Source organism: Vicugna pacos, chromosome 2, assembly GCF_048564905.1.
Source record: "Vicugna pacos chromosome 2, VicPac4, whole genome shotgun sequence".
In the NCBI taxonomy this organism is placed as follows: Eukaryota; Metazoa; Chordata; class Mammalia; order Artiodactyla; family Camelidae; genus Vicugna; species Vicugna pacos.
The window spans coordinates 93,449,884-93,475,660 of NC_132988.1; the positions used below are offsets into that span (position 1 = coordinate 93,449,884).

A 25,777-nucleotide genomic window follows, 5' to 3' on the forward strand; every position below is an offset into this window, starting at 1 on the left:
CAGAGACAGCATAGGCCAGCAGTGCCATCTTTGTGCTCTCCCTCTGCCTTGCTCTAAGTTGCCAGTATCTTCCAGAAAGGAGTTTGTGTCCAAGTCTGGTGCTGCATCCAGGGAACACCCCTGGATGTCACCTGGCTCTGGTGGCCAGCCGGGCTTACGTCCACAGGTCTTACTGGACAGAAACAAACAGAATCAGTTCTTAACCAACTATCCCCTAGGACTCAATGCAGAGGCAAGAGACAGAAATGCCTAGTCTTTCCATGAAAGAGGCCTATTTGCTTATCTTAATAATTGTGGCCTGAGAGTCCAGCTTTCCATCAGCCTGCATCTAGCTGCTGGCTGAGATGCTCCTTTTGGAACACTGACAGGTCTTAGCACACCCTCAACTACAGGGAGCCACTAAGAACAAGGTGGCTGTTCAGACAGTCACAAAGTTTTGACAGACAACCAAGAACTAGGGTAAGGTAGAAAAATAAGGCTCATTTTCTACATGAGACCACTCCTTCAAGACTGGGAGAAGTGGCTATTTTATCTAATGCATAGAACCCACAGAGTGTCATGGAAAATGATGAAACAGAGAGATAGGCTCCAAATGAAAGAACAAGATAAAACCTCAGAAAAAGAAGTTAAACAAACATAAGTGATTCACCTGATGATAAAAGAGTTCAAATAAGAGTCATCAAGATACTCATCAAGGTCAGGAGAATGATGCATGAACAGAGACTTTCAATAAAGAGAAAATAAGAAAATACCAAACTGAGATCGGAGAGCTGAGTTGAAAAATACAACAGAGGGGGTTCAGTAGCAGACTACATGAAGCAAAAGAAGGACCAGTAGTGAACAGGGCAGTGGAACTCATCCAGTTGGCACAGCAAGAAGAAAAAAGAATGAAAAAGTGATTACAGCTTAAGGGACTTACAGGGGAACGTCAAGCTGACCAATATTCACATTATAGGAGCCCCAAAGGAAAAAGAAAGGGGCGAGAAACTCATCTGAAGAAATAATGGTTGAAAACTTATCTGGCTTGGGGAAGGAAACATGTCTATATCCAGGAAGCCCAGACAGTTCCAAATAAGATGAACACAAAGAGGCTCACACCAAGACACCAAGTATAATTAAACTCAAAATTTAAAGACAAGGGAGAATCTTAAAAGCAGCAAAAGAAAACAACTTGTTATGTACAATGGAACCCCCCATAAGACCATCAGCTGATTTTTCAGCAGACACTTTGCAGGCTAGAAGAGGGGTCTGATATATTCAAAGTGCTGAAAGAGAAAAAACAAAAAAAACCTCTGCCAACCAAGAATACTCTACCTGGCAAAGCTACCCTTCAGTTCTGAAGGAAAGAGAGAGTTTTCCAGACAAGGAAAAGCTAAGGAGGGTTCATCACCACTAGACTGGCCTTTTAGGAAATGTTAAAGGACTTCTTTAAGCTAAAACACAAGGGCACTAATTAATAATAGGAAAATATATGAAATTGTAAATCTCAATGGTAAAGGTAAATATATAATTAAATTCAGAATAATGGTAGGTACTTATAAATCTAGTATGAAAGTTAAAAGGCAAAAATAAAAAAATAACTATAATCACAATGATTTGTTAATGGATAAACAAAAAGATAAAAATTGTGACATCAAAAACAGAACTGTGGATGGGGAGAGTAAACATGGAGAGCTTTAGAAGGCATTTGAACTTAAGTTGTTATCAACTTCAAATAGACTGTTAATGATACATTTTATATAAGCCTCATGGTATCCACAAAACAAAACCTATAGTAGATAAAAGATAAGAAAGAAACCTAAGGGTACCAGTACAGAAAACAAAGGAAGAGAAGGGAGCAAGAAAAGAAGGAACAAAGGAATTACAGAACAGCCAGAAAACAATTAACAAAATGGCAGGAAGTCCCTATCAATAATTACTTTAAATATAAATTCTCTGATCAAAAGACAGAATGAATAAAAACCAAAGTGCTGCCTACAAGAGACCCACACAGACTGAAAGGGAAGGAATGGGAAAAAATATTCCATGCTAATGGAAAGCAGAAGAAAGCTTGAGTAGCTATACTTACATCAGACAAAATAGACTTTAAAACAAAGACTGTAATAAGGAACAGAGAGGCCATTATATAATGAAAAGGGGTCAATCCACAAGAGGATGTAACATTTGTAAATATTTATGAACCTAACATAGGAACACCTAAATATATAGAGCAAATATTAATGTACTTCAAGGGAGAAAGAGCAATACAATAATAGTAGGGGACTTTATTACCCCACTTTCATCAGTGGATAGATTTTCATTTGAAATAAAATCAATAAGGAAACACTGGCCTTAAGTGACATACATGTTAGACCAGATGGACTTAACATGACATTGACAGTACATTCCATCCAAAAGCAGCAGAATACACATTATTCTCAAGCACACATGGAACATTCTCCAGGACAGATCACAGGTAAGGCCACAAAGCAAGTCTTACTAAATTTAGAAGACAGTCATAACAGGAATCTTTTCTGACCACGATGGTATGGAACTAGAAATCAATTACAAGAAGAAAACTGGAAGATTCACAAATATGTGGAGATTCAACAACACGCTACTCAACAACCACTGGCCAACAAGCACGTGAAAAGATGTTCAACATCATTATCATTACGGAGACGCAAATCAAAACCACAGACACCACATCTACTGGGATGACTCTACTCAGAAAGGCAGACAGTGTCAAGTGTTGGTGGGGATGTGGGGAAACTGGAACCCCTGTAGGCTGCTGGTGGGAGTGGGAGAGATTGCGGGTGCTGCAGGAAGCAGTTTGGAGTCTCCAAGGAACAGCCAAAAGGCCAGTGGGGCTGCAGCATGGTGAGCAGAGGAGGAGGCTGGGGCCTGCTCATACAGAGTCTCTTAGGCTCTTTGTTTTTGCAGGTGCATTAAAAAGCCCCCAGAGGAAAGGGAACAAGGTACACTGGAGGCACACTGAGAGGACTTGCCCATGGACTGGGTGACTGGGGGTGAGGGTAGCATCAATCAAAGATAATGTCCAGATTTCCATCCTGACCAGCTGGTGGGTGGAGCTACCGAGGGAGGGCAGACTGCAAGCACAGGTTTTATGTGAAAACCTGGAGTTCATTTTATCTAGGTTTAGTGCTGTGTCGGGGACTAATCCTCCTTTTTACTTTTAATTAAAGAATTTTCTGAGTTTTTGGCAGGGGCTTTTGGCTTCCCGGCTTTCGACTACATTTCCCTGCCTCCTCGCTTGCAGTATGTGTTGCCATATGAGGAAATCCTTGCCAGTGGAGTGAGGGTGGAAGGAGTATGTGCAGCTTCCATGAGACAAAAATGAAACTTGGAAAGGAAAAGAAATGGGGATTTTTCAAGTCTCTGGAAGCAAAAATTTTTACAGTATTTTCTCCTGAACTATAGAACTTTAAAAAACTCCATTGTTATTAGCTGGCTATAGTTTTAATGGACTGATTAAAAAGAAGCCCATGTGATTGGATAAAATGTGTTCTGGTTGGAATCCATGATGCTGCTTGGCCAAATGACCTTTGTCACTGTGGAGACCACAACTTGCATTTTAGCCTTTTTTTTTTTTTTAGTTCATCAAAGGTGTGTTGTTTGTTCAAATCTGACAAATTACATGATGCACAAAAAAGAGTCAGTGCCAAAACAAACTGTGAAGCTGTGTCTACCCTGTGGACCTCGTGTCCTGGAAGGTGAGTGGACGGCTTGGCACTTACCTGCACCTGCCACTCACTGCTCCACCTCTGTCCGCAGGTACGGGGTACAGTCTGGGATTTTTTTCAGTTGAGCGAAGTTTAATCTTTCTGAACACATAGGACATGTGCTTTCAGTGTTTAACATGCTGTTTGGGGAAGGAAAGGCAGAGTAGATTAAATATGTAATATTCCCTTTGGTTATTGTGCTGTGGAAAACGACTGTTCCTTTCTTAGTACGTGTTCACCATGAGATTTAAGAATTAGGAATACTGAGTCTCGTGCAAGATCCCCTTTAAGTAAAATGTTCATAAAGGTCATAGAAGATCTTCCAAGAAGATAATTTAGGTCTTCAGAGATTTTTTAGGAACATGAACAAATAAGGAGACCTCAGAATAAAAGAGGCTGAATGAAAGGCCCATTTTCCAATAAATCTGTATGACTCAGTGAAACAATACACACTTACATCTTGAGTTCTGAGTACAGAGCAGGGAAGTCGCAATGTGGACACACTGTCCAGTCATCCTTCAGCATATGTCGACCCTGGAAACAGTAAGTTGAAGAGTAAAATTAATCTTTACGTTTAAGACTCTCAGCATTATTCAGTTACAATACACAGTTACAGGTAAAAGACCTCTAAATTATGAAACTACTGCTACTTCACATAGATGGTTAGGTGATAGAAAGATGACATCAAAAGGACAAAAGCCAAGTTTCATTTATCAGATTCAGGTATAAAAGAACAATTTTCAATATTGTGACATCCTTACCTAACTTTGCTTTCTTTAAAGTAAAGCTTATATTAGCCTAGTGATTAGTAAATAATCTGATACTTAAAATTTTTCTAATAATAGGCCTTAAAGTTTATAATAAAAACCACTACTTATTAAGTGCTGCAGCATGCCAGCTGTGGTATTAAGGTTTCATACATGTTCTCTCATCAACCTGCAGTTTATCTTACTAGGCAGGTATTGTTAAGGATGGACCTAGCAAGGAAAAAGCAAACCACATCAGGTTATGTAGCCAATAACTGGCAGAAAGAGGCTCTAAGCCCAGGACTGTCTGACCCCCAGGCGTGTGCCACCCTGCCCCGAGTGCCTTCCTGGTACTCACTTAGATTTTTATATGCCTTGAATATAACTTTTAACCTTGCTGATCATGAAATTATATGCTAATGTTGCAGGAAATTTGAGGGGGAAGAGAAATTCAGAAGTAAAAAAAATATTGACACACATCAAGCATTCGAATGGGTTATAGACATACACCAAGAAAGGGAGAGGATGACAAACTTACTGTTGCAATGCAATATGGGATGTTATTTTTACATCCAGGACAGAGGAGTTCACACTCTGGTAGAAGAAATTCACAGAATGGACACGGGGTTGTGGCCTCTTCTGTCTCAGATGTATCAGGTCTCCTGTGAGGGAGAATCACATGTAATGCACTTACTTCTTCAGACTCTTTGAGACTACACATACTTAACAAGCTCGCCATCGGCCCAGGCTGCAGCCCGGGGAAGGGGAAGAGGAATAAAGAAAGACCGGTCAGACGGTAGCATCGTGTGGGCCACCTTTGGGAGTTGGAGTTCACAGTACACTGTGTGGCAGAAAACATGGGCGGGTCTGGCTGTCTCCTGTCTTCCTTGCCCCAGAGCAGCGAGCTCGCACCTGTCTCTCCCTCTGTGTGCTGAAGGGGCCAAGGCTGCCTGGAGCTGTGCCGCACAACCTCCCATGACAGTGGCAGGGCTCTAATTCTGTGTGCTCAGTGCGGCAGCCACAAGCCACGTGGAGCTCAGAGCACTTGAAATGTGGGCAGTACGAGGAACTAGGTTTCAAATTTTAGTCACTTTTAATTAATTTAAATGTAAACAGCCACACATGGCTGGCAGGTACCGTGTCAGACCTCATAGCTACAGAGCCCTCTTGCGCAGGGAGAGAATAAGCAGCGCCTCTTCCAGGCTGGCAGCCAGGCTGCTGTGGCACGAAACGGGGGTGGGGGTGGGGGTTTCGTGTGCTCCAGCACTTTCCCGCCTCCGCTGGCAGGTTTGCTGGGTCAGCCTGAATTTGGTCGGAAGCTACTCCGGCTTATCATAAAAAAAAAGGAAGTGCTCATGCAGCCCTGTCCAGGTTTGAGTTCTCTGCCATGAACCCAGCTAACAAAAACGCAGCGCTTGCTTCCCTTCGGTGCTCCGGGAGCAGCCATCTCCCGTGGCTGAGATGAGAGTTCTGGGTCAAGATTCAGGTACACGAGGGTTCCCTGGTCATAACGGGACTAACAAGTGCCCCGAATGTCATCACTACCTGGAACGGTAGTGGTACAGAATTACTACATGACTGCAATGAATTTTTCCTTTTGCAAACGCGAGTGCTACTTTTCCCTGGTTTTCCTGTAGAAAACCCGGCCGCTTCACCGCTTTCTGAAGTGAGGACATGCCTGATGTGCCTTAGGAGCTACACAGGGTTTGGAAACGAACTCTCCTCTGGCAGTAGGCACTGTTATTACCAAGTTTCTTACACCAAGAAATAGTTACTCTCGAGGGGAGGGTATAGCTCAAATGGTAGAGTGCATGCTTAGCATGCACAACGTCCTAGGTTCAATCCCCAGTACTCCCACTAAAAATAAATAGATAAACCTAGTCCCTCCCCCGACAAATAAATTTTTTAAAAAGTCACTCTTTGGCCCTCTCTGGCAGGCACTGTTTGCTGCCTACCTAATAGCCACCCCTTCCTTCTTCCTTGCCAACAGAACTTTGTTTCTCCTCAGCAGTGTGCTTCTCAGCTAGAAGCAGCCATGCAGAGCTGCCCCTGCGTGCAAGTCCAGGGGCTGGTGTCTTTCCTAACTAAAAAGGCAAGGGCCTTGTGGTCTTTTAATTTCCCTACTTCTTCCTTCATTGAATGGGGACTTGGTATCTCGAGTCGCGGCAGACAACCACAACCATGCAGCCATGAGGGGGAAACTTCTCTGCTCTGGGTGGTAAAGCTGGAAGGTGGAGGGAATCTGTCCTTGGTGGCATCAGGACAGCAGAACCAGCCCTGGGCTACGATGCCTTGCATATGAGTCAAGTAACTCCTGACCTGTTTAAGCCCTCGTTGGGTTTCTTGCTGCTGGCCACTGAGTACAGTCCTAATTGCTCCCCCTCAATCTGTGTTCTTGTTGAGTCCACACTTCAGCAGCTATGTTCTGAAAGATACTCTTGTGAAATGTGTAGAAACAGCTGTCACCGCCCACCTGACCATTGCCTCGATCTTCTTTTTGTACTTGGCATCTAGCTTGCTGCGGTACTCGGGCCTCATCAACATAGCTGCAAAGCTGAAGGCAGACTTCTTCAAGCCGGCCCTGTGACACTCGATCACGGTCGACGTCAGGATGGGCACGATGTCTGCAATGCAAATGGAGTTGAGTTGCGGAGAGAGCACGTTGCCTCTGCTGGCGTGATGCCCTCCCTGCTCCGGGGCAGGCAGGCTCGCTCCTCTCTAAATCTAAACTGCTTTTTCTGGCAAAGAACCAGACAGGACCTGTTTAATGAGGACCTGCTTAACCAGATAGGACCTGTTTAGGCACAGCAGGGGAGTCAGGTAACTGCTCATCACCTCGTCTTTCCTGATTATACTGTATTTTGCCTGTAACACCAGGACCCCCACTCCCTCCGGGTAGCCTTTTGTGTGCATCCTTCCCTGCCTCTGGGATACAGTTTTGCATTTGACAGGGCTGCTGATGAATGGGTGAAGGAGGTTAACAATTTCATGCACTAACCTCTCTGCGTGCACCTGCTTTTCTAGCACAAGTACCTAGAAGTTGGATTACTGGCTCAAAGAACAGGACTTAAAAAAAAAAAAAACAAACAAAAACACTCTTAGCACAAACTGCCAAACTGCTTTCTAGAAAGGCCATACCAATGTCCCCCACCAGTAGTCATGACAGTGCCTGTCCAGTCTCACCCTTTGCCAGCACGGTGTACAATTATTTTAGTCTTTTTCATGTAACAAAAAAGAACACATTTAGAGAACAGGGATTGGTGAATGTTGACCTGTGGACCAAATTTGGCTCTCTGATTTTTTATATTTTTAAATGGTTGAAAAATACCAAAAGGGAAAGAAAATTTTGTGACATATGAAAGTTATATGAGGTTTAAATTTTAGTGTCCAGAAGAATGAAGTTCCTTTGGAACACAGCCATGCTCATTTACCTATGGGTCACACCAAAACAGCAGAGCTGAATAGTTGGGACAGGGACCATGTAGCCCACAAACCCTGAACATTTGACATCTGACATTTTTCAGAAAAATCTGTTGACCCCTATCGTAGAATATGACAAAATAGAATCACTGAAGAGTGCTATAATGACACGTCTTTTAGAATAATGGGACCTTTTTCAGAGGCAGTGGCCTATAGTGGTTGAGAACACAGTCAGACCTATATTAGCTGGCAGTATGATCTCGGGCCCAGGTTACCTCACTTTTTTGTCCCAGTTTGCTTATCTGTAAAATAGGGAAAAGAATAGGACACGTGTGCAGTCTTGAGACAGCCTTAGAAAGACCTGCTTGAGAGGTTGGTCCTGGGCTGGCACCTGGGAACTTGGGTTTGGGGAGAGTTCCCGCCATTTTCAGAACTGAGGAGAGTGGACCCCTGTGCCTAAATTCTTTGTACGAACAATGTGGTTTATGCTGAGCACTTGCTTTCTGGGAACCTGGCAACTTGGTACATGCCAAGCAGGGGGTGCCTCCATGACCAGCCCCCAAGACCACACCCAGGCACTGAGTCTCTTGTGAGCGCCCTGCTGGACGCCATCTTACATATGTTGGCGGGAGGTGTTGGGTGCATCCTGTGTGGCTGGTCTGGGAGGACTCTTGGACGCTTGCATCTGTCCTCCAGACCCCACCCCAGGGCTTCTCCCCTTTGCCGATTTTGCTTTGTATCCTTTCCCTGTAAAAAGCCTTAGCTCTAGACTACTATATGTTGAGTTGTGTGAGTCCTCCTAGTGAGTTATCAAACCTGGGGTGTTCTTGGGGGCCCTGGTTATACCACTTCATGGGTTGTAAGGACTGACTGAATTGATAGTGTGGAGAAGAGTGGCTGCAGAGCTGGTGAGGACAGAGCTCATCAGGCTACGCTCGGGCAGAGGTGTGGCCCAGGGGCCCTTCTCGGTACTCACGTGATGGGAATTTGCTGATGTTGTTGGCCACGCGGATGAGCATACGTGCCCCTTTCATGTGATCTCCATTTTTAACATGAATCTGAAATAAGCAAATTTTACTCATCTTAGAGACCTTGATTAACCCTAATTCATGCTTTATTCCCCCAAATAAACAACTCCTTGACTGTGACCCTGAACAGGGTGATCACGGGACCCCTGCAGCCTTCCCTGGCTAAGGTCGTTCAGGGTTTCTCCCTTACTTCTCTCCTCCCAGAAGCTGCTGCCTCGCACCACAGCCTCACCAGGCTCACCCCTACTCTACCATCTGCTTTTCACTTTGCCCTAGACCACTAGACGTGAGTTTGAATCCTTGGTCCTTCACAGTGGCCATGATTGCGGGATTAACAACATGAACTTTACCAAGTTGTGTGACCTGAAAACTGAGCTAGTCAGGCAGAGGAGAGAGGATGAGTTGTTACAGGAAGAGGGCGCTGCTTGTGGGAAGAGAAAGAGGCAACCCCGGCTGGAGGGGCCTGGGATTAGGTAAGCAGAGTAGGATGTGAGATGCAAGGAGGAGGTCCACTTGGGATGGTGTGAGGCTGGAGAGTTGGCAGGGCCAGGCCACGACGTCACTGCCATCGTCCAGGTGAGAGGAGAGCGGGCAGTGGGGGGTAGAGAAGCAGATAGACTTGGAGTCAGAACTGATGGTATTTGTGACAATGTGAAGGGTGAGTACAGAGTAACTCCCAGGCATCAGGTCTGAGCAGATGGATGATGGCGTAATTTACTGCGCACTACGATGTACTACATATTAACTGAATCTGAAGACAGGGAAGGGCAGCCCCTGCTGCTTGTCCTCCCCTGCCCTCCACCGACTCCCCTGGGCCTCCGACTGCCCAGTTCAGCCCTCCACATGCAAAGGTCCCAGGCTGTCCTTCAGCCCAGGTCCCTGTCCCAGCTCTGGGGAGGAAGCATCCATCAAAGCCGGGCCTCCATTTCCCTTGAAATGTGGATGCCTTTCTCCAGGTCTTGGTTTCAAAGATGCCTGTGACATTTTTATCTCAATTAGTTCTTACCTGGTAATGTCTCATAGCTTTCCTTTTGATACCACAAATAGTTAAAAATCTTGAAAGTGTTGGTGCTCGAATAAGAGACTAGAGCAGAGGGGAAAAGCCCCATGAGTGCTCTTCAGAGGGAGGGAGGAGGATGTCTGGTCCAATGGTGATGATGGGCCAGCTCTTAGGGCCAGAGGGAAAGAAAAAGGATTGAGAACCACCCCTTTGGCTTATGGTGGAAGGAAGCCCTGGTCCTGGAGGCTTCTTACAGGAATCCTTACTTTTGTTCCCATCTTCCATCGACTTATTTCTCCCCTAAAGGCTCCATTTTGCTGGATTCTGAGCCCCCAGCACGTTGGCACCACCTCTCGTGTCTGAAGCTGAGGAAGCCCTCCCTCCCCCTTTGTAGTCCTTTCGGTACAAGAGTATTTGCAAGTTGGAATTCTAAATTTTCCCTTACCATCAATACTACAGGCCCTTGGGGCCCAATATGATAGGTAGCCACTAGTCAGGTGTGGCTGTTTAAATTTAAAAATTAAGATTATATAAAATTTAAAATTTAGTTTATCAGTTGCACTATCTGAATTTCAAGTGCTCCATAGCCAGGCTAGTGGATACAGAGCACTTGTATTACTGCAGAAAGCTCACTGGCCAGTGCTGTTTTAGACCAGAATTAAGATCTAAGTCACTCATAATGTGATGGCTGTAACCTCGGAAGCTTCAAAATTAAATACGCTCTTGTGGACTGGCCTGAAAACCAACTTAGCATTAATATGGGAAGATGTACTTTGACATAAATGAAAATTTGGAAAATATGTAAGTTAGAATCTGCCTGTATCTTTACAAAGATATGTGTGTATATATAAATATTTATGTAACATTTTATAGTTTATGTAAATTGTACATAGAAGTATTTCAGGTTCACATGCTCTATTTTGTTTTTTATTGTTTTTTTATTTTGTATTTATTTAAAACAAAAATGTTTTAAATAAATCTTTTTTTGACCAGGTAATACATTTATATGCTTCAAAATCAAAACAATATAAAAAGATACACTATCCGGAGAAACCTGCTCTCCCCTGTCTCCCCTGACTGGGTTTGGCGCCACGCTTCCTCTGCCCCACGCCACGATCCCTTTAGGAAACTACTTTTGCTAGTATTTTGTTTTTTTTTTTTGGCATATTGTATCTTGGTTATTTTACTTAACAATACAGAGATCCAGGAAATGGCTCTAGTCCACTGGAGAGGGGCCTAGAGGAAAGCCCATCAGGTGATGAACACACCTGGCAGATGATGTGCCAAGTCACACGAAGGGCCTCACCTTCACTAGTATGTAACTGTGCAGAATCATGAGGTTGGTGGCCATCTCAGAGGGAATTTTGATCTTCTGGGATTTAAGTTCTGCATACATGCTGAAGAGAACGTCGTGCGCATTCCGATAGTTTCCTTGAAAAGAGGTAGTAAGATGACATTACTGCAAAAGAGGAAATCTGAGGACTTTCTGTGGGCCCCCATTTTACAGATGGATTTTGTTAATCATGTTACTAGCAATATCTTAATAATTTCTTATATAAAGTAACTTGGTAGTTTTCCTGCTGTAATTGACAGTCCCTCAGGGAGAAAATGATGGCGTCGGCCTAGACAGCTCACTCTTTCTCAGGGCACCCATTTGGCCCAAAGTTCAACTGGTCCTCAAGTTCTGAGTCTACCTCCTAAGTCTCCCAAATTCAGCTCCTCCCGCAGGCCCACTGTCAGTGCTTCATGACGTCTCTGCAGTTAGTGAGCGTACTAATCAGTATTCCTTCTGAGCTTCATCTGCCTCCATCTGATGTCAGAGTGTTCTTGTACACACCTCAAGCCTTGCCCGAGGCCCCCAGACCTCAAGGTTACACCCCTCGATAAAACCCTCCCATGGCCGTAGGGATCAAGTGCGAACTTCAGAGCAGAGGACTTGAGCTTCAGGACTGCCTGTCTACCTTTCTAACCTTACCTTTTGCCTCCCCTCCTGCTCAGTCACAGTCAGTGTCACAACGTCTCTCCAAGCATGTGTGTTCTTTCCCCGCACACCCCCTTCTCCCTCAGCTCCTGCTGGCTCATCCTTTCAGCTCAGCTGAAGCTCTCGTTGTCTGGTCTCACCTCCATTCTCCACCTTCCCCACCTCCGACCCTCAGGATGGGGTGGATCCCCTTTCCTGGTGACTTTCTAATGTATTTCTTTCTACTCTGGCACTTCTCACCCTGTATAGCAACATGGATTTACTTCTGTCTTTCCCATCACATCCAGAATCCTTGAGGGCAGGACCATGGCTCAGTGCCCTGAGTCCTGAGCTCCTACCACATGTCTGAGAGGTGGCAGGTGTTAGGTAAACACAGCTGAATAAAGAATGACTTATTTCATTCCACATTTTCCAAAACTCTATTCCACACTTAATGAATATCTAAAAGAATCAGCTTGCGAAAATTAGTGAAGCTATCAGACTAATTCTCTGACTTTTTCAAGAGATATTTACAGAGCATAGAAGTGAACAGAACCATTCTAGAGACTCGATAAATAGCCCGTGCATGTTATAAAGAACAAGGTTAATAATACCACCACATTGTCTTCCATCTTCTAGTATCTTCTATATTCTTAAAACCAAATACCTGGGATGGACGGAAAAGTGCTGTGCAAGTGGGGGCGGGCGTGTGAGGGTGCACTGCGGGCTGGAGAGGTCAGGGTCGTCATCCAGGAGACAGAAACCGAGGCCAGGGAGGAGGAGAGGAACTAGCTCCTAACCTGAGAAGCCCTCAGTGGAGTTGTTCTACGTCCTCCTGTGGTGGTGAATTATTTTCCTTCTCTGAAACCTAGAAATGGCCACCCCCCTAGTCTTCTGCGTTCAAAGTAAGCCTAGATTAGAACTGGGCAGAGAACGAGCTGGAGCTCGATTCTACTATCTGTTTGGAGAGAAAAGCATGAATGTTGGGGAGAAGAGCATGAACCCCACCTGCAGACTGCTCTTCCCTGGCGATGATGATGGCGGTGCGGGCGGCTTCTCGGTACTGCTCCAGGGCCATGTACAGGCGGAACAGGTACTTGGCATCCTGACACACAAATCATTAGAGAAACATCACTTTCTTCATTAGCTAAGGGGAGAAACACCTAAAAATTTGCCTTTCAGTTAGAATCACATTCACTTTCTAGTAACTAAGTGTTGATATTATTTTTAAAAAGCCAATGAATAAAGAATTATTTATCAAGTATCAAGTATTCAGGGTTTAGCATGTGCCAGGTAGTATTCTAAATACTTGAGAAATAACTTGTTTAAATCCTCCAGGACAAAGGTATGATTATATACTACTTTCATTGATGAGAAACTGAAACACCCCAGGACCTTTCCAGAGCCAGGATCTGAACCACAATGGTCTGGCTTCAGAGTCCGTGTTCCTAACCCCACTCCCCAGAGTTCTCATGTACTTGAAATGGAAAGTTTCTTATACCATATACTAACTTAGCAAAATTTCAAAAAATTTTACACCTACATAAATTTCTCTGGCCTATAAAATTTTTTTTGGCCCACTTTCCATTCCTGTTTTCTTCAACTCTAAACAATTTCACATAGTTGAGGCTGGTTTTCTGATTATTAGAATCAGTGGACATAAGATGAGGGGGTTTGGCACAGTTTAATGTGCTGTGCCCTTCGGCAGGTTAACTTAGCCTCCCTGGGTCTCAGTGTCTTTATCTGTAAAATACAGGAAGTGGACTCAGGGATCAGGATGGCTACAATCTGCTCCAGCTATGACATTCCAGCACTTTGTAGACAAATCAATTACAGTTGACCTTTGAGCATCGCTAGGGTTAGGGGCTCCGACCCTCCACGCAGTTGAGAGTTAGTATTTAATTTATAGTCAGCCTTCTGTATCCGCACTTCCTCTGTATCTGCGGATTCAACCAACCTGGGATCATGCAGTAAATATTGTATACAGTATTCACTATTGAAAAAAATCCATGTATAAGCGGACCTGCTCAGCTCAGACCCGTATCATTCAAAAGTCAGCTGTACTCCAATTCCTTCACAAGAAGACACCAAAGCAGAAGGGGAAAAAGGCTCTGAGGGCATTGTCAAAGGAGTCTGCCTTCATCAGAACTAAGAGAAGACCAACCTCTGCACAAAATCCCAGAGAATCACATATTTTGCAGATATGTTCTTAGTAATTTCTACTTTATAGTGGGTTTTATGGTAAATAGGATTTTTATTAATTTCCATAATTTTTGAAATGTGAACAAAGTACACTGATTTTTAGGGATTACTGCTAACTCATAATTCTAATAATCATGTTCATGATTCCTAGAATAAATAAATATAACAGTTGATAAAAACTGTGAGTGGTAAGGACTGATACCCCGAGGGGTATGGCTAATTCACAGGGGGCAAGGCCAAGTGCAAAGAATGAATGTACACAGTATCTAAAATGCAGGTTCCGTGCAGATGACCTAAGGCTGCATCTAGAGAGAAAATTTTGTAAGTCTATGATGCAAAATCTGTAATAAATAAAAACAGCAGAACAAAGTAAAACTGTTACTAAGATACTTAAAAACCCCAGTGGAGAAAACACCTTAGTACCTTAGGCATGCCATCACTCTCCCCCATAAGGTGGTCTATCAGTTGACTGGTCAGCAGCTCATCTTTGGCCTGACCAACCTGTTTAGGAAGAGAAAGAAACAGTAAGTTCAGCATCTTAAACCTAGGAAGAGGGGGGGAAAAGGACAAATAATCTGCTGAGGAGGTGGAATTTTAAAAATATGTAAAAATACCTAGAGTCAAGTGCCTGAAACATGATGTAAGCTCAGGGTCTGTCTGCATTCATTTATAGTCTCCAGTAATGAAAATCCATCCTTAGAAGCTATAGGGCAGAGGGTATAGCTCAGTGGTAGAGTGCATGCTTACCAGGCACGAGGTCCTGGGTTCAATCCCCAGTACCTCCATTAAAAAAGAAATTAAAATAAATGAATACATAAACCTAATTACTCCCCAAAAGAAAAAAATTATAAAAAATCCATCCTTAGAAGCTATAGCTTTTTATATCAAAATGCTGTAGTATTATTCTTTTTTTTCACACACAGAGAGAATATGCTTCTTGGATGTTTCAATAAAAACTTTCTTAAGTGACTCTGACAGAATAACATCCTGGGCCTCATACAAACTGTGCAGCTGAGCACCTCATTTCCAGGGCTTCCTGAGGAAATGTGTTTGTACACAAGGCTACGTGCAATCAAAAATGAAGACAAAAGTATGGCCAGAGGATCCCAGAAGAGGACAGGCAGCTGGAAATATGACGTTCTGGATAGGACTCTGGTCTGGAAATTCAGATTTGAAGGTCATCGTAAAGTCATCTCCATAAATCACTCCCCTGTTTGGCGGTATTGATCAGGAAAATTATTTACTATATGAGAGTATGAAAATGTGTTAGCTTTAGTTAGTAGAAATAATTACTGACAAGAGTAAGAGGCTTAAGTGTCTCATGTCTATAAAAAAGAGGTGAGCCAAGAACCCAACTGGAACTCAACCAAGAGGAAGAACACTGAACAGAACAGCACTGCCCTCTTGTCGTATTAGTGATGTAGTGAGAAAAGCCACTGGAAAAGGAAGGAAACTCATCAGGGACAGAGCAACACCCAGGGGAAGTCTAAGAAGAAGTTTGGAAGTCCTTTGTGCACTAGCGGAAGGACGGGGTCACTAGACTAGAGCACAGACGAGGTGATTGTGAGCCCGTGGGGTGCAGAGGCTCTCGGGCTGCAGAATTTCTACACAGTCCGCTGACTATGGTCATTGTCGGTGCAAGAAAGCTAAGCTTTGACCCATCTGTTGCCTCTGATCTTGCCACTGCTATGAGGAAGGAAGAGAAATGGTAGAGCTCGTCATCTGGATGGCTTTTGTGCATGGCTTTGGGTGAATAAGCCCATACGGGGAAGAGCCAGCCTGTCTGAGGTCAAAGATCACCTGTGTGATCCAGAGCGGGTCACTCTTGGGACCTCAAAGAGGATAAAAATAACACATAACTCACGAAATTGTTATAAGGATTAAATGAGGCTAGTTCAGGAAAAGCTTTATAGGAAGGGGTATGCAAAGAGGGTCCCACATGGTGAGTGGGAGTTTGAAGGGCAGGGGTGTAGGAGGGAGGGTGTTCTGGGTCTGGTAACAGTGAGAGTGAAGAAACAAAGGAAGGGAGCCCTGAACTACGCAGGTCAAAGTGGCCAGGTTAGCTGTAGCACAGACCACTGACCTAGGAGTGTAATAAGATGGTTTGGCTGTAAAAAAGACTTTGGTTTTAGTCCTAGCTCTTTGCCTCTCTATTTGAGCGTCTTTAGGTTGGTTATATCATCTTCTGGGACCTCAGTTTCCTTATCAGTAAAATGGAGGTTAGCCTGGATCACCTCCAAGGATATCAGACTCTGTGTGTGATCCATGAAGGATGGTCAGGGAATAAATAATGAAGCAATGGGAGCTGGAGAATAAGATGATTCAAAATTGGACTTCAGAAAAATTATCCAGGAGTGAAGTTCAGAATGGATTTGTCTGAATGAAGTAATCTTGGTAATGGATTAAGAATACAAACATACTAATTTTAAAGACTACATGTCCCTTATCTTAACAAAATTTTTACAAAATGTGTGGTGTAGGATTAAAAAATACTAACTAATGAGAGGAGAGAAATTTGACAGTTGCAAGGGACAGCAATAGTTTTGTCTGATGTTGATCCCTTCCACTATTCTGAGAAATGCTCCAGCCTCCATCTCAACCATGGGGTTCCAGTGGGACTTCTGTATCTTAGAGGACCCGCACCTCCATGGCCACAGAGGCCAGAGTGTCTAGGGGTGGGAATTTGACCCAATTTACCCAGGCATGATATTCCATCGCTGGGGCCACCAGTTGATTGATCCTGGAATGAACACCTAAACTGACCAAGTCAGAGCCCTTCTGGATTTATGAATTTGGGACCAGAGTCCCAGTCTCTCTTTGCGAGGGAACATGGGGGATGTACTCCTGGGAACTGCTGCAAGTTTTGATTCTGGCTTCCTGGAGGAAGTAGGCCTTAGAAAATATTGCAGATGTGCAGAGAAAAGCAAATAAATTTTTTTAAAATAATAGCCTTTTGAGAACAGCCAGAGAATAATTTCTTCTCTTTAATAATTCCCCTGCAGCTTCGAATTCAGATACTTTTAGAAAATTAATACTAATTTTTTGTGTCACAATAAAAATGTCAACATTCTTACTGAAAAAGCTTAGAAACAATGATCAGCTCAGTAGCAGTGAATATTCTTAGGACCCAAATTATAATCTGTAACTAATATTTTTCACTAAAAAGATACAGAACCCTTTAGAGAAATGGTTGGTTCCAGGACTGGGGCAAGAAATGAAATCTGTAATATCTTGTACCTAAATGCAAGGAAGATTCAAAGACAAATAGGATTATGTCAGACAGAAAAAAAATACTCAATGTAAAGGAATAATCTGGGACTCAAAAATAATATCAACTGCAATGAATTAAAATGTATCAAATAAGCTAAAAATCTATGAGCTCATAATGATATTAAAAACAAAAGCACCTCATCAGTCACTTTTGGAGGATGTCAGGGAACTAACGTATTATTCTGAAAACTAGTAAAAAAAATGAAAAAAAAAAACTCAAGTATTTATCCTATATTCCCTTTTCAGAGTAACCAAATAGCTGATATGGAGTTCAAGAGGAGTGACAGAATTAGAACAACACCATTTTGTAACTCCAAGTGAAAAAATGGATCTAGGTAATAAACATAATTGGCTGCTGAAATCATTAGGTGACAGCTTTATGGGAAACCTTGTAACGAATGGATCAGGCTGATCACACCTACACCCAATAATCAACCTTAACACCATAAAAAGAGAGGCAATAAAAATGGGCTGTTATGGACTGAAAGCTGATCCCCCTACTCCTCTTCATATGTTGAAGCTCGAACTGCTAAAGTGATGGTATTTGAAGTCGAGGCCTCTGGGAGGTAATCAGGGTTACATTAGGTTATGAAGTTAGGGCCCTCATGATGGGATTAGTGATTTTATAAGAAGAGGAAGCAAGAGAGATCCCCTTTCTTTCCATTAGAAAGTACCAAGGAAAGGCTGTTTGAGGACATAGCAAGAAGGTGGCTATCTGCAAGCCAGGAAGAGAGCCCTCACCAGGCTGGTGCCTTAATCTTAGACTTCTCAGCCTCCAGAACTGGGAGAAATCATTTCTGTTGTTTAAGCCACCCAGTCTGTGGTATTTTGTTATGGCAGCCTGAACTAAGACATGGGGCTACTATTGTGATGAAATAAGTACATGGCATCATCTATGAAGTAGTTTTTTCCAAAAATATAAAATCTATGTCTAATTAAACATATAGATTTGGTTACTAGTTGGTTGGAAATACAGGCAACAGAGAAACAAGATAAATTATACCACAATCAGATTTAACAGGGTGCAATCAGTTAACTCTAAATGTCAGGAATTCCTCAGGACAAATAACTCATTTTCTTAACAAGAAAACAATGAAGGTAAAGTGAAAGGGGAGAGGGGAGAAGAAATAAAGGAGAAAGAGGAGGAGAGGAAGGAAAGGGAGGAAGAGAAGAGGAAAAATAAGACATACAAATGGCCAACAGGCACATGAAAAAAGGCTCAATATTGCTAGTTGTCAGAGAAATGCAAATCAAAACTACAATGGGTTATCACCTCACATTAGTCAGAATGACCATTGTTGAAAAGTCCACAAATAATAAATGCTGGAGAAGTTGTGGGGAAAAGAAAATCCTCCTACACTGTTCATGGCAATGTAGTTTGGTGCAGCTGTTATGGAAAACAGCACGGAGATTCCTTAAAAAACCAAAATTAGATTTACCATGTGATCCAGCAATCCCACTCCTGGGCATATATCTGGAGGGAACTCTAATTTGAAAAGATACATGCACCCCAATGTTCATAGCAGCACTATTTACAATAGCCAAGATGTGGAAATAATCTAAATGTCCATCAACAGATGACTGGATAAAGAAGTTGTGTTATAGTTATACAATGGAATATTACTCAGCCATAAAAAGAATAAAATAATGCCATTTGCAGCAATATGAGTGGACGTGGAGATCATCATACTAGGTGAAATAAGCCACAGAGAGAAAGAAAAATACCATATGATATCACTTACATGTGGAATCTAAAAAAAGAAAGGGACACAAATGAACTTATTTCTAAAACAGAGACAGACTCACAAACATAGAAGACAACTTACGGTTACCAGTGGGGAAGGGATAAACTGGGAGTTCGAGATTTACAGATACTAACTACTACATATAAAATAGATACACAATGAGATCCTACTGTATAGCACAGGGAACTATATTCAATACCTTGTAATGATCTATACTGAAAAAGAATATGAAAAGGAATATATATGTATAAATGAATCATTATGCTGTACACCAGAAATTAACACAACATTGTAAATCAACTATACTTCAATAAAAATACAAAGAAAATGAAAAAAAATGAAGAGAGGAGGAGGAAGAAGGGGAAGAAACGAGAAGAGGAGATGGAAGGAGGGGGAGAGAAGGAGATGGGGAAGGAACAGTCTTTTGATAGAAGAGACTTAAGGCATGTATAAACTAAGTGCAATGCAAGGACCTTATCTGGATATGATATGAACTAACCAACTGTGAAAAAGCATTTATGTAACAGTTAGGGAAAGTCGTACTTTAACTAGATGTTTGACAATATCAAATTATTGTTGTAGAATCTGGAACCCAATACACTGTTGCTGGGAATGTAAAATAGTGTAGCTGCTTTGGGAAACAGCTGGGCAGTTCCTCAAAATGTTAAACATAAACTTAATACATGGCCTAGCAATTCTACTCCTAGGTATATACCCAGGAGACATGAAAACACATGTCCATGCGAAAACTTGTACACAAATGTTCATGGCAGCATTATTCATAACAGCCCCAAAGTGAAAACAACCCAAATGTGTTATCAACTGATGAATAGATACACACAATGTGTATACACATAAGAGGGCTAAAGTACATGTTACAACACAGATGAACCTTGAAAACATTATGCTAAGTGAAAGAAATCAGACACAAAAAGGTCACATCATATAGTTCCACTGACACAAAATGTCTAGAATAGACAACTCCATACACGTAGAAATATAAGACATATATACAGTAATTAAGATAGTGTGGTATTAGTACAGGCTAGACAAATAAATTAATACAAGAGAATAAAGAGCCCAAAACCGGACTCTCACATACCTGATCATTTCATCTATAACAAATGCTCCATAGGAATTCAGTAGGGGGAAGGGCAGTCTTTTGATAAATGGTGCTGGATTAACTGGATAGTCATATGGAAAAGAAAGATTCTTGACTCCTACTTCATACAGACACAAAAGATAAGAATCTTTGGATTTAGGCATAGGCCTACATAAGAAGGCTAAAACAACCAAATTACGTGAAGAGAACATAAGAGAAATGCCTGCACAACCATGGGACAGACAAAGATTTCTTAAGAGGACAAAAAAGGACTAACCATAAAAGAAAAGATTCATAAGCTCGTCTTTACTAAATGTTAAGAACTTCTTTTCATCAAGATAGCACTAAAGAATTAAAAGGCAAGCCACAGCTTGAGAGATTTTCACAAGGCATGTATGTCTGATGAAAAGATCTGTATCCAGAATATATAATTCAGTCCTACAAATCAGGAAGGATAAGATGAGATGATACAATTAAAAATCAGAAACAAGATTGAACAGAACTTTATAAAAAGAGGATATTCAAATGGTCAATGAACATATGAAAAGGTGCTCAATATCATTATTCTTTAGAAAAATGAATTAGGACCACAATGAGAGACCACTACACATCTATCAGCTTAGTTACAATGAAGGAGACTGAGAAGTGCTGGTGAAGATGGGGAGCAACTACATTCTTTACGTTGTTGGTAGACTGAAACCGGCACAGCTGCTTTGAAGAGATGTTGGGCAGTACCTACTGTTGCTGAAAATATGTACACCCTATGACCTAATAATTCTACTCCTGGATACATACCCCAAAAAACTGAATGATTATGTCCACCAAAAGACACGAATGGCTCCGATGGCAACTTTATTTGTAATATGTGCAAACTGAGACAACCCAAGTGTCCACTAACAGAGTAAAGGGTAAATAAATTGTGACAGTCACATGGCGGAATACTACACAGCCATGAATAAGAATGAACTATTGCTACATGAATACCACAGATGCCTTCACAGATTTAATGCTGACCGAAAGAAATTATACACAAAAGAGAACATATGTATAACTCTATTTATATGAAATTCATAAACATGTAAAACCAATCTGTAAGAAGTCAGAAGTGCGGTTACCCTTGGTGGGGGGCACTGATTTGGAGGCATCATGAGTGGGCCTTCTGGGGAGCTGGAAATGTTCTCTCTCTTGATCTGGGTAGGGGTTACACAGGTGTACATACATGAAAAAACTGAGTTGTATACTTAGGATTCATACATTTTACTGTATGTAAGTTACACCTAAAAGAAAATCCCAAGGTTCTTATTTTAGAGAGAGATTTTGAACCACAAATGAAATGACATGATGTCTGTAATTTGCTTTAAAATAATACAGGGAAAAAGGGTGGGGGTGAGTAAAATAAGACTGGCCACGCTTTGTCAGCTGTTGAAATGAGAGGATGGGTACATGGGAATTTGTTATACTGTTTGGTCTACTTTTGTAAATATTTGGAATTTTCTTCAAAAGGTTTTTAAAAAATTAGCATTCTTGAAAGTTTCAGTACAGAGTTTACTTACAGTTTCAATTGCCATTTCTATTGCTGCATTATCCTCTGAGCTTGGACATTTTAGGAAGTGTTTAAGTGCCTGAAATGAGAATTATATAATAATGAAAAATTTTCAGATTGCCTTCACATTGGGAAAAACAAAGCTTTCACACACACAAAGTAATTGTAGTTTGTGAAAGTATCTTCATCTCAACCAGGGGCTTGCACAGTGCTGGGTCTTAAATACTTAAAAGGCTGAGTGTAGTTTAAAAAGTGGTAGGATCCAGCTGACCCTCTGAAGAATCTAGTTCTGGTTTTGAAAGAAATCAGAGCGAAAAATATGCCCTCTTTCGGTAGGAAGATTTAATTATTTTCATTCATTGATTCATTCAGCAAATATTTACTGACAATCTGCTGCTTTGAATATGAGACTCTGCCAGACGCTATGGAAAATACCAGGAAGGATATTATATGGACCACCTTTCTGTATCCTGTACAATCTACTTGGGGAGATGCATGTGATGTGATGATAACAGAAGAAGCCAATCACTTTAAGCCATGGTTGTCTAACCCTTGCACCACACCACCACACCTGTGAGTATGTTTAAGGTTACAGAGATTAAGAGACAAATGGGCGGTACTGCCAGGTGATTTACAGGTGCTCTGAGGAAGAAAAGACGATTGAACACAAGGATGATGCCAAGGTACCCCAGAGGAAAAGGACTTGAAGGTGAACAGGTCTGTGGAGGCGGGGAAGAGGGCGGGAGCGGTCCAGGGGAAGACCATGGATGGAAAAAGGCTAGCGGAAGTGTAGGCTTCTTCAGTGAAAAAAGCTAGATGCCAGACTGGGACGTTCAGGCTGGTCTGTCAAACTGTGGAAATTCTCTCGCCTGCCTGCTAAGGAGCTTGGACTCAGTTTCTAACAGGCCAGAACAGCACACTGGTGGCCTGAAGGCTGAATTCACACAGACATGTTTCTTTGGCCAGTGAGATGTTATTATACAAATATCTGGGCCCATATTTTAAAACTGGGAGACCCAGACATTTATTTCTTGTGAAAAATCCTATGGTCTGGCACCAGTGGGCACCAACTCCTGAAGGGCAACCCTTTTTTGGAGGTGAGCAGCAGCTGTTCCCTTCAGACAGGACAGGTGCCGTCCAGTTGTCCCTGCCCTGTCACACAATGAACGCGCAGCCTTAGCCCACAGCTTCACCTGTTTCCATTTCTTGCTTGAACACCAAAGCGCCTGCTTTAGGGGCTCTTTAGCAACGAAAGTCAGTACCATTTAAGGAACAAAACGAAAGAGATGAGCTATAGAGAGAGAAACTAAAAAACAAGGAAAACAGGAAACCACTTTGCAACCGTCTAAAGCGAGGTGACCCAGGTTCGAGTTAAGTCGATGGTAATTAGAACGAGACCCGTGAGAGAGATTTAGGGAGAATATGACCAGACGGGGAGAGAGGGGAAGATTTTAAGGTTGACTCTGAGATTTCAAATCTGTGTGTCTGGGAGCATAAAGTATTTTAAAATATTTCCTCTAATTATTCCTGTGGAGGCCAAAGTATGTTTTCCTGGCAAATACTTACTCGTGAATACTGGCCACACAGCAGGAAGAATTTTCCAGCCTGAAAATGTCTTTTTTCTCCTTCAAAATACAAGGCAATGCTCTGATAGTCCTCGTTAGTGGTGTCTTCAGAACCTACAACAGAAATTCACTGAGTAAAATATCTGAGCAAAACTTGTTTACCTTTTATTGCTAACCTCAAAATAAGAGCTAAAAACAGGTGATCTAAAAAGAGGTGATTAAAACCTTTTAACAGTAAGTATTATCAGTTTCTGTTTCATCACCAAACACATTCACCATAATTACCCCACATAACCACTCTGTTCCATCTTCTCTTCACTCTAAACAGCAGCAATCAGGAGAGGAAATTATGAGGCTTTGTGAGAATCTAGGCTGTGGTTGCACATTATCCTTAGCAACTTTTATCATTTTTTTAAGTCTCAATCTCATTTCCTAAAACCACAAGCACAAGTATGACTATAATCTCAACCCAAGATTTGCCTAGGCATTCAGAATGATCAGAAGCAAAGTTCACCAGAATGCAAACGTAACCCATCTCCCTCTCTCAGCAACGCCCAGTTTAAACGACAGATTGTACGTGTTTGTCAGATGAGGAAGGTTACATTCAGGTGGCCAACAGATACTATTTAAAGATTAGGTTTTCCTTTTTTTGGTATTGTTTTTCTTTTGATTTGAAGCTTAAATATATTAAGCACAGAAGACCTAAAAGCTGCTGGAGTTGCAATCCATTGTTTACATTTACCTGTGGGAGTTGGAGGCCCAGTGGGGCACCACAGTACAGGAGTAGCCCTGCGCCCCAGCCCAAGGCAGATAGAGAGTTTATAAGAGAAGGAAGTTAAGCAAGGTGGAGAAGAGTGTGGGTTATGCTGTGGGGGGTGGGAGGCTGTGTGTGTGTGCGCGCGCGCATATGATAGAGGCTAAGACACACCCTTCTGAAAAAATTAGAAAAACTTCAAGGCTTTTGTGCAATGATGATTTGCAATGTTAGGAAAGAAATGTCATCTGTCAAATTAAAAATTAATAACTGCAATATTGCTTTTACCTGTACCTCCTTTTGATCTTTAGTTGTTTATTTTCTCCAATTATTTGAATGACTTCCTAAGGTACTAGAATTTGCTTTTAACTATCATTTCCCTTAAAGATTGAAACAAAAATTTTCTCATGAATCCTACCATCAATTTGTATGGTCACTTGTGAACAAAATAACAAAATAACACAAAAGGACAAACATTATAATTCCACTTACATGAGGTATCATGAATAGTCAAATTCATAGAGACAGAAAGTAGAACAGTGTTTCCCAGGGACTGAGGGGGAAGGGGAATGGGAATTATTGTTTAATGGGTCCAGTGTTTTAGTTCAGGATGATGAAAAAGTTGTGGAGACGAATGTGGTGATGGTTGCACAACAATGTGTATGTACTTAATGCAACTAAACTGTACACTTAGAAATGGCTAAAGTGGTAAATTGATGTTATGTATATTTTACCACAATAAAAAATTATAAAAAAGCAAAACCACCCCACAAATAATGTTACATATGGCCCATGAAATGAAAATCTGAAAATTATTTTAGTTGTTTCTGAGGATAATTGCAAACATAGGAAGAAAACCTACAAGCAGGTACTCTCAGAATACAGTATTTTCTTTTGGACTTTCAAAATCTTTTAAAACCACATCTTGTATATATCATTTTTAATCAAGGTAATCAATCATATATTCTTAATTCATAACTCAAGTTTAAAAATTTATGAAAACATTTACTTTTTCAAAAATCACTACATTTTCTGTTACCTTCATTTTGGAAACTTGCTTTACCATTGGTTGATCAATAGTAGGATTTGGGAAATGTGGCCTCTCGTGGAAGCCACCCAAAACACCTTAATTTTTGAAAGTGGTCTTACAATTCCATCTCACCTTTAAGGTGATAGTAGGGATTCTGAAATCTAACAAGTAACCTATAGGCACGTGCGTATCTGTATCTAAGCAGTGTGTGTGCGTGTGCTTGTGGCTATACCAATCGGATCATTAGCTTCAAAGAGTCAAAGTGTTTCTGTGATATAATCTTTAAGAGGAATTAGGAAAAACAATGATATTTACCAATAATGTCTGCATAGATTTCCATTTTGTTGTGTTGCTGAGCCAGTGTGAAAGCTTCATCATTACATTTGGACATAACAAGAAACTGGATGGCAGACCCGTAGTCACCTAGCTGTAGGAAAAACCTAAAACAAGTATTTTATTAAATTGACATATAAAATAAGTTTGTCATTTACAAAATACAATATTTTTCAACCATGAGAAACCATTTAAAAGTAAAAATGTATGTGGTAAACTGTAGTTCTATACCATATGCTTGTATTTAGAAAACACACTCTCACATGTTAACTACAACAGCCTTTGAATTTAAACACTTAGAACTAATTTTTAGAAAAATAGAAAAGAATAAATATTTCATTGGCATTGATTTATTTC

At 41.6% G+C, this 25,777-nt stretch overlaps 1 protein-coding gene and 1 non-coding gene across 6 annotated transcripts in view; one reads left to right on the plus strand and one right to left on the minus strand.

Annotated features, from left to right (window-relative positions):
• WDR19 (WD repeat domain 19) overlaps positions 1–25,777 on the minus strand; it is a 73,700-nt gene that overhangs the window by 2,041 nt on the left and 45,882 nt on the right. For all 5 annotated transcript variants that reach the window (XM_006209751.4, XM_031687109.2, XM_072945050.1 and 2 more), the window contains 11 exons: positions 25,403–25,527; positions 23,305–23,417; positions 21,749–21,817; positions 14,502–14,579; positions 12,885–12,981; positions 11,223–11,347; positions 8,865–8,946; positions 6,942–7,092; positions 5,007–5,130; positions 4,180–4,256; positions 3,738–3,862 (listed from right to left, as the gene is read on the minus strand). In XM_006209751.4, coding sequence (XP_006209813.1) covers positions 3,751–3,862; positions 4,180–4,256; positions 5,007–5,130; positions 6,942–7,092; positions 8,865–8,946; positions 11,223–11,347; positions 12,885–12,981; positions 14,502–14,579; positions 21,749–21,817; positions 23,305–23,417; positions 25,403–25,527 — 1,153 coding nt within the window. In that variant the 3' untranslated portion in view covers positions 3,738–3,750. The remainder of the gene's footprint in view (positions 1–3,737; positions 3,863–4,179; positions 4,257–5,006; positions 5,131–6,941; positions 7,093–8,864; positions 8,947–11,222; positions 11,348–12,884; positions 12,982–14,501; positions 14,580–21,748; positions 21,818–23,304; positions 23,418–25,402; positions 25,528–25,777) is intronic.
• On the plus strand, positions 14,792–14,863 carry TRNAG-ACC (transfer RNA glycine (anticodon ACC)). The gene has a single exon. It is a non-coding gene; the product is annotated as a tRNA-Gly (tRNA).